This window comes from Plecotus auritus (assembly GCF_963455305.1).
Source record: "Plecotus auritus genome assembly, chromosome: 5".
Taxonomy (NCBI): Eukaryota; Metazoa; Chordata; class Mammalia; order Chiroptera; family Vespertilionidae; genus Plecotus; species Plecotus auritus.
In genome coordinates, this window is record NC_137776.1 from 23,349,841 (window position 1) to 23,359,684 (window position 9,844).

The 9,844-nt window shown below is 45.8% G+C and overlaps 1 protein-coding gene across 4 annotated transcripts in view; it reads left to right on the forward strand.

Annotated features, from left to right (window-relative positions):
* PLCD4 (phospholipase C delta 4) overlaps nt 1-9,236 on the forward strand; it is a 32,003-nt gene extending 22,767 nt beyond the window's left edge. For 2 of the 4 annotated variants that reach the window (XM_080669416.1, XM_080669415.1), the window contains 7 exons: nt 4,654-4,830; nt 6,327-6,483; nt 6,745-6,861; nt 7,093-7,265; nt 7,815-7,950; nt 8,315-8,464; nt 8,544-9,235. In XM_080669416.1, the coding sequence (XP_080525542.1) occupies nt 4,654-4,830; nt 6,327-6,483; nt 6,745-6,861; nt 7,093-7,265; nt 7,815-7,950; nt 8,315-8,464; nt 8,544-8,653 (1,020 nt within the window). In that variant the 3' untranslated portion in view covers nt 8,654-9,235. Of the gene's footprint in view, nt 1-4,653; nt 4,831-6,087; nt 6,184-6,326; nt 6,484-6,744; nt 6,862-7,092; nt 7,266-7,814; nt 7,951-8,314; nt 8,465-8,543 lie in introns of all 4 variants that reach the window. The other 2 variants (XM_080669417.1, XM_080669414.1) reach the window with 2 other exon arrangements.
* The last annotated feature ends 608 nt before the right edge of the window (nt 9,237-9,844 follow it).

Sequence of the window (9,844 nt, forward strand, 5' to 3'; positions counted from 1 at the left end):
TTTCCTCTTTTGACTTAATAATATTATTTACCCACTTTGAGGGTTTATAAGTTTTATTAACATACTAGTGGTCCAGTGCACGAAATTCGTGAACTCAGTGGGGGGGTGTCCTTCAGCCCAGCCTGCACCCTCTCGCAGTCCAGGAGCCCTCAGGAGATGTCCGACTGATGGCTTAGGCCCGCTCCCCAAGAGCGGGCCTAAGCCTGCAGTTGGACATCCTTAGCGCTGCCTCGGAGGCTGGAGAGGTTCCCACCACTGCCACCGCCGCTGCACTCGCCAGCTGTGAGCCTGGCTCAGGGCTACTGGCTGAGTGGCGCTCCCCCTGTGGGAGCACAATGACCACCAGGGGGCAGCTCCTGTGTTGAGCGTCTGCCCCCTGGTGGTCAGTGTGCATCATAATGACTGGTCATTCCACCTTTTGGTCGATTTCATATTAGCCTTTTATTATATAGGATAACAATTTTTAAATGTTAAAAACATTGGGGTGGGAATGGCTGGGGGGTCAATTGGAGAAAAAGGAGACATATGAAAACTTTAGATAATAAATAAAAAAAATAAAATAATTTTGAAAGAAAAAAATATTAATGCTCTGGACAATATATTTTTCAGTCTATTTTTCTTTTGTTTTTTCTTACCTTCTGCCCCACAGGGGTTTTTAAGCTTTATGCAATCAAATATGCCAATGATTTTTATGTCTTCTGAGTTTTCATCTCATATTGTAAAGGCTTTCCCACCTTAAGATTATTTAAAAAGATTCCATATTTTCTTATAATATTCTCTTCTTTAATAAATCTTTATTGTTCAGATTATTACAATTTTTCCTCTTTTTTCCCCCATAGCTCCCCTCCACTAGGTTCCCACCCCACCCTCTGCCCTTACCTCCCCCCCACTGTCCTCATCCATAGGTGTATGATTTTTGTCCAGTCTCATCCTGCACCCCCCACACCCCTTACCCCCGGGAATTGTCAGTCCACTCCCTTTCTATGCCCCTGATTCTATTATATTCATCAGTTTATTCTGTTCATCAGATTTTTTATTCACTTGATTTTTAGATTCACTTGTTGATAGACATGTATTTGTTGTTCATAATTTTTATCTTTACCTTTTTCTTCTTCTTCCTCTTCTTAAAGAATACCTTTCAGCATTTCATATAATATTGGTTTGGTGGTGATGAACTCCTTTAGCTTTTGCTTATCTGTGAAGCTCTTTATCTGATCTTCAATTCTGAATGATAGCTTTGCTGGGTAGAGTAATCTCGGTTGTAGGTTCTTGCTGTTCATCACTTTGAATATTTCTTGCCACTCGCGTCTGGCCTGCATAGTTTCTGTTGAGAAATCAGCTGACAATTGTATGGGAGTTCCCTTGTAGGTAACTAACTGTTTTTCTCTTGCTGCTTTTAATATTCTCTCTTTGTCTTTTGCCCTTGGCATTTTAATTATGATGTGTCTTGGTGTGGTCCTCTTTGGATTCCTTTTGTTTGGGGTTCTGTGTGCTTCCTGGACTTGTAAGTCTATTTCTTTCACCAGGTGGGGGAAGTTTTCGGTCATTATTTCTTCCAATAGGTTTTCAGTATCTTGCTCTCTCTCTTCTTCTGGCACCCCCATAATTCAGATGTTGGTATGCTTGAAGTTGTCCCAGAGGCTCCTTACACTATCTTCATACTTTGGATTCTTTTTTCTTTTTGCTTTTCCGGTTGGATGTTTTTTGCTTCTTTGTATTTCAAATCTTTGACTTGATTCTTGTGATCCTCTAGTCTGCTGTTGGATCTCTGTATATTATTATTTTTTTAAAAATATATTTTATTAATTTTTTACAGAGAGGAAGAGAGAGGAGAGGGATAGAGAGCTAGAAACATCGATGAGAGAGAAACATCGATCAGCTGCCTCCTGCACACCTCCTACAGGGGATGTGCCCGCAACCAAGGTACATGCCCTTGACCGGAATCGAACCCGGGACCTTTCAGTCCGCAGGCCGACGCTCTATCCACTGAGCCAAACCGGTTTCGGCACTGTATATTATTTTTATTTCAGTCAGTGTATGCTTAATTTCTAGTTGGTCCTTTTTCATATCCTTGAGATTTTCACTAAATTTATTGGCCTTTTCTAGGAAATTCTTGAAAAGCCTTATAACCGTGGTTTTGAACTCTATATCCAGTCATTTGCTTTCCTCCATTTCTTTAATTTGTGACCTGTCTTTGTCTCCACATTTTGGCTGCTTCCCTGAGTTGTTAGAGTGGATTTGTGTGCTAGGTGTCCTATAAGGCCCAGTGGCTCAGCCTCCCCAGTTACCTGAGGAGGACACTCTTGGTGCACCCCTTTGTGGGCTGTTTGCATAGTCCTGTTGTAGTTAAGCCTTAATTGTTGTTGGTATCACTGGGAGGAATTGACCTCCAGGCCAATTGGCTGTGAGGATCAACTGTGTCTACGATGGGAAAACTTCTGTGCTGGAGACACCCTTATGAGGCAAGACTTGCTTCAGTGGAGCTTTGGTGCTCACTGAGTCTGCCCCTTGAGTGTGTCCCTTATGGATCTGAGGAGTTGTAATCTGAATGGTCCTACTCTGACCCCTGGGTACACTGGCTCTTGGATCTCCAAGAAGGTGCTAATTTAGCCTCTGCCTGAGGCCACCCAGCAGGAGCTACGGAGAGATCTGCAGATTCCTCTTCTTTGTTTGGGTTTTGGAGGTGCCCAGATGAGGCCCAGTTGTGAAGCAATGCAAGCTGCTGTGGGGCCTTGAGCCTTCTTTTGGATGTTCTTGGTATTTTAATTATGATGTGTCTTTGTGTGGTCCTCTTTGGATTCCTTTTGTTTGGGGTTCTCTGCGCTTCCTGGACTTGTAAGTCTATTTCAAGACTTACAAGTCTCTCTGCCTCAGCTGCAGTTTGTGAGGTAAGTTTAGATTTCAAAGGACCAGGCCATTCATATGCAAAAGCCTCTGCGCAAAGCTTAGATGGGGCGGATTCTCAGGGCAGAGCAAACAGCAATGGCTTCATGTCAGCCCTGCCCTAAGAGGCCCCTGGTCTCAGTGTCCCTTGGTAATCGCTGCAAGCACCTCTGAGAGAAAGCCGCCCCCAAGTTCCGCCCGCTGCCATACAGTCCAGTTTTTCCCCATATGAGTCTGGGTCCCCAGAGTTTCGCCCAGAACTGGAGTTCAGAGCAGTTGGGAGCTTGTGTCTCCTGAGGATTGAAAAAGCCAGCTGCATACTCAGTTGCCAGCCCTCTCTGCGCGTGCGCCTCCATACCTCTGCACTTTACTTCTGCAGATCCTCTGAGTCTCAGTGTGCTTTTCTCTTCCCTTCTAGTTATAGAATTTCCACTTAGCCAGCCTTCCTGTGGTTCTGGATGATGTCCCTTTTGTCTTTTAGTTGTAGTTTTGAAGTGGTTGTGCGAGGCAGCAAGTTCAGGTGTTTACCTATGCCGCCATCTTGGTTTCTCCCCTCTTATAATATTCTTTATATTTTCATGTAAATCTTGAATCAATGAGGAATTTTTTAAAATATATTTTTATTGTTTTTTTACAGAGAGGAAGGGAGAGAAATAGAGAGTTAGAAACATCGATGAGAGAGAAACACCGATCAGCTGCCTCCTGCATACCTCCCACTGGGGATGTGCCCACAACCAAGGTACATGCCCTTGACCGGAATCGAACCTGGGACCTTTCAGTCCACAGGCCGATGCTCTATCCACTGAGCCAAACCAGTTAGAGCAATGAGGAATCTTTATGTGTCAAATGTGAGGTAGGGATATTTATCTATTTATTTATTGTTAATCCTCACCCAAGGATATTTTTCCATTGATTTTTAGAGAGGATAGGAGAGGGAAAGACAGAGAGAAATATCGCTGTGAGGGAAACATGGTTGGTTGCCTCCTGCACATGCCCCTACCAGGGCCCGGGCCAGGGAGGAGCCTGCAACCGAGGTACACGCCCTTGACTGGTATCAAACCCAGGACTCATATATATATATATTATTGACTTTTTACAGAGAGGAAGGGAGAGAGATAGAGAGTTAGAAACATCAATGAGAGAGAAACATCGATCAGCTGCCTCCTGCATACCTCCTATTGGGGATGTGCCCGCAACCAAGGTACATGCCCCCGACCAGAATCGAACCTGGGACCCTTTAGTCTGCAGGCCAACGCTCTATCCACTGAGCCAAACTGGTTAGGGCCAAACCCAGGACTCTTTAGTCCACAGGCTGGGGCTCTATCTACTGAGCCAAACCGGTTAGGGCTCCATTGATTTTTAGAGAGAGTGGAAAGGAGGGGAAGAAACACAGAGAAACATCAATGTGAGATTGATTGCCTCCCACATGAGCCCCGACCAAGGCTCGAGCCTGCATTCAAGGTACTGCCCTTGACCAGAATTGAACCTGGGACCCTTCAGACTGCGGGCTGACACTCTCTCCACTGAGTCAAACCGGATAGGGCCCCCATTTATTTTTTCCATATGGATAGAGATGTTACCAGTTTGCTTTTAATAATTCAAAATTCCTACTGTATGTATCAAGCAGCCTTCCTGTGGGAACTTCTAGAAGACCACTCACTCACTTCTGTTGCCTTTGATGTGGCCCTATAAGAGTAATAAGACCTGGATGGTCCCCAGAAGGGTCCCAGAGCAGACAGGTAGCGAAGCCCCTTCATTTTTGTTCCCTAGGAGCTTCGGAAGAAGATCCTGGTGAAGGGGAAGAAGTTAAGGACGCTTGAGGAGGATCTTGAAGAAGAGGAAGAGCCAGAGACTGAAATAGAAGGGGATCAGGAGCCTGAGCTGGAATCCCAGTTTGAGTCTGAGACCCAGGAGCTGAGCCCTCGCAGCAAGGACAAAAATGAGAAGGTAGGCCAGAGGAGTGGTCTTTGCTCTGGCATTTGGTTTGACTATCACAAGCTGAGAGTCCATGTGTGAAGAGACTAGAGCCAGGAGGGTAGAGAGCCAAGGAGCAAAATGCCCCTTGACCTCAATGAAAGAGGCATACTTGGCATCAGTAGATATTGCCATATATACTAGTAGATATATTGCAATGGATGTTCAACTTCTTTGGGCCATGAAATCTTTTTTTTTAAATATATTTTTATTGATTTCAGAGAGAAAGGGAGAGAGAGAGATAGAAACATCAATATTGAGAATCGTTGATTGGCTGCCTCCTGCATGCCCCCTACTAGGGATTGAGCTCACAATCTGGGCATGTGCCCTTGACTGGAATTGAACCTGGACCCTTCAGTCTGCAGGCCAACGCTCTATCCACTGAGGCAAGCCAGCTAGGGCCATGAAATCTTTTTAAATGAAATCTTATTCGGAATCTCAGTACATAAAATAGATAAACGCAGAGCCATCCTAACTGATATGCCCATTTGGCTCTATCCTGGGTCTCCCAGATAACTCTGGAGACATCTTTATACTTCTCAGTCTCCTCAAAGGCAAGTTTGAAAGTGACTGATGGGTATGTGTGCAGCATTATTATATTGAGTAAGTAGAGCTTATTGGAGTGACTGCTGTGACCTCAACTAAAGTGAGCTTAGTTAGAGAAAGCTTATTGGAAAAGTTGAGTCTGAGGTAGGGCCAAAGATACCAAAGAGAAGGAGCAGGAAGAGGTAGGGACGGTGAAGACTGTGAGAAGGCTGTGCCTGAGTGGTCCAGTTCTTTGTGGGGAAGGAGTGTCATTTGTGGGACTATCAAGATCCTGGTTTGAAGTCTGCATTTCTCCTGTGCACTTGCTTGGCTCAGCTGACTGACTCCTAGCTTATACTATTCCCTCTGGGGCTCTGATGTCTAACCTGCTGCCATGCCCAGGGATGGAAATGGGAATTCAGGAGACAAATCTAAAGGTAGTACTCTGGGACCCTCACATCCTCCCAGGTGTGACTTACATGACCATTTGCATACCTTGACATATCTATCTGGGTTCATGTACATTTTGACCAAAAATAATTGTTTTAAAAGACGAAAGACAGGGAGGATGATACCTGTTTAAAAATAATAACAAAATTTAAAAACTGTTTCCCAAAAAGTAGTACAGAACAGACTCTTCAAGCCCAGAGGAAACTAATCCCATCAGTATATGTAGATTGTTTTTATTCCCATTCCCATCCCCAGGTTGTGATGTGCCCGCTGCTTTGTTCATCTATCTGTTGTCAGATTATGGTTCAGGCTCCTCTTCCCAAGCCTGGGCTCCCTCTCTTTTCCAAGCAGGTGAGGCAGGAGGGATAATGCAGTGGGGAGGTATCGGGCAGAGCCTTAGGCTGGGTGGGGAAGTTCAGATCTTGGTTATTGGCTTCTTCCCTCTCAGATTGCTGATGGTTCGATTCCATTACCTTCTCTTTCCCCTTTTCCAGAAATCTAAGGCCATCTTGTGTCCATCCCTCTCTGCCCTGGTTGTCTATACAAAGACTGTTTCATTCTACAACTTCACTCATTCGAGGGAGCACTACCGCTTTTATGAGTTATCATCTTTCTCTGAAACAAAGGCCAAGAACCTCATCAAGGAGACTGGTCAGGACCAAAAGGGAGGGGCAGGGAAGAAATGGGATGGGTAAGGTCAGGCCTGATGGGCAAGCTGATGAGTTCCAAGAAGACAAGGGAGCTAAGGAGGGATCAGGGAGCTAAGAAACTTCTCAGAGTAGGCATGGGGACAGGAGTTATAGTGGGCTCAAAGCTCTAGGGAGAAGCTGGGGAGAAGACTAAAGTTGGTGGGACGAGGGGAGGGGGGGCATCCACTACACTTCCAATTCTCTACCTACACCCTTTTTACAGGCAATGAGTTTGTGCAGCATAACGCCTGGCAGTTGAGCCGTGTGTATCCCAGTGGTCTGAGGACAGATTCATCCAACTACAACCCCCAGGAATTCTGGAATGCAGGCTGCCAGATGGGTGAGGGGGCAGTAGGGCCAGTGAAGGGGGAGTGGGAGAGCAACAAGTTGGCAACAAGATCCTGGGTGGCTGTAGGGCCAGGGAATGCTCCAAGAGTGCTAGGCTGAGAAAGATATCTATGGAGGTATTCCCTGCAGGCCCTTTTATACCGAATATATCTTTTATAACTCCCTGAGAGGCTAAATGGCCTCCAAGGTGAATTCTTCCCTTCTCTTCTTCTGGGGCCCTCAGTGGCTATGAATGTGCAGACTGCGGGGCTTGAGATGGACATCTATGATGGGCTTTTCCGCCAGAATGGTGGCTGTGGCTACGTGCTGAAGCCAGACTTCCTACGTGATACCCAGAGTTCCTTCCAACCGGAGAGGCCCATCAGCCCGTTCAAAGCCCAGACCCTCCTAATCCAGGTATAATGGAAAGTAAAAATACTGGGAAGAAATTTGGGATAGCTGGGATAGAAGCGGGGGAAGAGGTGGCTAGGCCTGACAGGAGTGTAATGGGTGGCAAGTTCCTTGTGAGATGCAAGCTAGCCTGATTGTTAACAGCATGGACTTTGGAGCCAATTGCCTACATTCAAACCCTACTAGCTGTGAAATTGTTGGGCAAGTTTCTTAACCTTAGTTTCCTCACCTGAAAAATAGGGGTAATACTACTAGCTAACTCACAGGGTTGTGGTGATTAGTTAAAACAAAGTGCTTACAACAATGCCTGGTGCACAATAAATGCTATAGTAGGGGCTGCTGTCACTAATATACCTTTCAAAACTTGTTCAACTTCTACTTGGATGTATTTTAAATTGCACATAGATTACTAGAAGAAAATCTATTACCCATGGAGGACTGGCTTTGCAAATCCAAAGCTAGAGCACCAAGTCCTACATTTCTCTTTTCCCTAAGTTTTCCCCCTTCCCCTGGGGTGAGAGCTGGAGTGGGGCTGCTGAGCAGAAACTATTGCAGGTGATCAGTGGTCAACAACTCCCCAAAGTGGACAAGACCAAAGAGGGATCCATTGTGGATCCACTGGTGAGAGTGGAGATCTTTGGTGTTCGCCCAGACACAACCCGGCAGGAGACCAGCTATGTGGAGAATAATGGTGAGACTGGGCAGTGCTGGGGGGAGGGGGGAGGAGCATGACTGTTACTTTCCTAACATCCTGCCCTTCATTCAGTATAGTCCATGTCACCACCATCCTGCCCCCACCTCCATGGGAGGCAGTGTGGAACAGGACAAAGAATCAGGGCTTGGACATCTTCAGTCTGAATCCTGGCCTCTCAGTTATGAGGTCCAGTAACCACAGCAAATTGCTTACCCACTCAGAGCCTCAATTTCCTCACCTAATTGCTATGAAAATTAAATGAGAGCACACAGGGAAAATAACCCAGAATGCACATCCCCCCAAAAAGTCAACAATGTCTGTTCCTTTATTCCCTCCCACATTCACCCTTCTTCCACCCCAGGTTTTAATCCGTACTGGGGACAGACACTATGCTTCCAGTTGCTGGTACCTGAGCTGGCCATGCTGCGTTTTTTGGTAAAGGATTACAACTGGAAATCCCGAAATGACTTTATCGGTCAGTACACCTTGCCTTGGACCTGCATGCAACAAGGTGAGCCTGTCTTTCCACCCCTAGCCAAACCCCCTTACTTTGGCTGCCTTCCTAATGCTGTCCTCCTATGCCTTTCCAGGTTACCGCCACATACACCTGCTCTCCAAGGATGGCACCAGCCTCCACCCAGCTTCCCTCTTCGTGCACATCTGCATGCTGGAAGGGCTGAGGGAGGAGGTTGAATCTTAAGGTGGGCACTTCATGGGAAGGGTGGGTGTACTTGCTTCAGATGGTAAGAGAAACCTGGAAGGATGCTCCAGAAAGCAGAGGTGATGAAAACCAAGCATGGTTGTGTGTTCCTAAGCATAAAGTTACCTCACCCTTCCTAACAAGCAAATCTAGGGCCTGATTTTTCACCTGCTTTCTCTTTCCTTTCTTCATTTTCACAAACTTTTGGTATCTTTCCTGCCCTTCCCTTTTGTGTACTCTATCCTGGAATTCCTTCCTTCCTTTTGCTGTAGGCTTAGTCCCTACCCAGACCTAGGACTAATCTCTCTTATCAACTCTGGCTCAAAGGCAGATTGCAACTACAAATCCAGAGGGGTTTGGGGCAAAGAAACCCAAAGAGGCATTATCCCCTCCCCAACAACTTCCTCAAAGGTCAGAGCCAAGGAAAGGAAAAACCAAGCCTCAAGCCTCCCCAAACAAAGGCTGGGGAGAGAACTGACCCCAAAACTGTACTGTGACTCTCAAGAAAACACTACACAGCCCCGAGTCCACACTGGTCTGCTCCTTCCTAGCCCCACCAGTGTTAATAGAGCTGCTCTCCCTAATTTGGCTTGAGTATGATCTGTCATTGTTGGGCAATAAGGGGAAGAATAAGGGTTGGGGGACATTTGGGTTGACAGAAAAACAAAAGTTTCCAGGAGTCCCTCTGCATATGCTACATAAGAATGGTACAGAAGTACAGCTTCTAGGGATCAGGGCAAAAGGAGCAGACAAAGGTTATGTGATCGAAGTCCTGAAAAGTTTCCCTGGAACAGTCCTGGTTTATGACTGCTGTCCCAGCACAATTATTAGTAGTACCTTCTTTAATTTCCCTAGTGTGTCCTCGTTTAGATGATTAATTATAGTCACTATAAGATATTTAAAGAATTCTGTATTAGAGATTTACCTCCAACCCTGCGATCATTTGCCTTTCACATTATCTTTATGCTTTAATTCTAGTGTAGCCTGAGGAATGATGTTGAATTATACCTGTTTACATGAGGAAGCTTAGTGAGTGGCATTCCTCCTTCTTCAGCAAGGGTGGGGAACGTCTGGCCCATGGGCCATATAAGGCCCACAAAATCATTTGGTCTGGCTCTGCCAAGGCATTAGGGATAAATTAATTAAATGTTTGACCAAATATAGCAGGCTAGTTTTTAAGTTGATAATTTT